The sequence below is a fragment of the Triticum dicoccoides genome, chromosome 1A (genome assembly GCF_002162155.2).
Source record: "Triticum dicoccoides isolate Atlit2015 ecotype Zavitan chromosome 1A, WEW_v2.0, whole genome shotgun sequence".
NCBI classification, from domain to species: Eukaryota; Viridiplantae; Streptophyta; class Magnoliopsida; order Poales; family Poaceae; genus Triticum; species Triticum dicoccoides.
This window is the reverse complement of record NC_041380.1, coordinates 476,298,288-476,298,943: the sequence shown is the minus strand read 5'-3', so window position 1 is coordinate 476,298,943 and position 656 is coordinate 476,298,288. Positions and strand designations below refer to the sequence as shown.

Here is a 656-nt window from a genome sequence, read left to right as displayed (position 1 = left end):
CGGCATCGAGCTTCACTCATGACGCGCCCCCGCCGAGTGGAGGGGGAAGATGTCATGGATTTCCACAAGGACCGGTGTGGTAAGATTTTATCTCGTTAAGCAGCAGCGAACAAGCGCCCACCGATACCTAGGCCCGTTCACTGCTCAGCCGCCCGAGTCCACCGAGCCCGCCTCGGTCGCGGCGTCGGCAGCCGAAGCCGAACCGTACCGTCTCCAAACCACCTGCTAGAAATAGCGCCCAAACGCCGTGAGCCACCAACCCCCTTCCCCGTGAGCTCGTGCGCCTCGCACTCGTCGTGTGGTAGTCGCTTCCCCCGGCTGGACTCCTTCCTCCGTGTCCGTCGCCTTCGCCTCCCCAGATCCGGTCCCTATGGCGAGGAATCCGGGCTGCGCCGTCTACATAGGTGAGATCCCAGCCCTAATCGTGCGGTGCGGCTCTTCCTGCGAATTTCCCCCAATTTTTTGTGGCCGTCCTGCTGGTTCGGCCTGGGATTGAGGGGGGAATTCGGTGGTAATTCGTTCTGTTTGGTCCGAATAGTCGATGCCTTTGCGGCCGATGCTCCTAGCGATGTGCCCTAAGCTGTGGCTTTTCGGAATTGCTGTCGCTGCTCCCAAGCAGGTTCAGCCAGATTGCGCGCTGTAGATGTTTTGATTGA

At 60.4% G+C, this 656-nt stretch overlaps 1 protein-coding gene across 2 annotated transcripts in view; it reads left to right on the top strand.

Annotated features, from left to right (window-relative positions):
* Positions 1 to 230: 230 nt before the first annotated feature.
* The window catches only part of LOC119280407 (RNA-binding protein 7-like), a 4,078-nt gene continuing 3,652 nt past the window's right edge, over positions 231 to 656 (top strand). For both annotated transcript variants that reach the window (XR_005138077.1, XM_037561268.1), the window contains exon 1: positions 231 to 404. Coding sequence is in view for 1 of the 2 variants with exons in the window: in XM_037561268.1 (XP_037417165.1) it covers positions 371 to 404 (34 nt within the window). In the remaining variant the exon portion in view is untranslated. The remainder of the gene's footprint in view (positions 405 to 656) is intronic.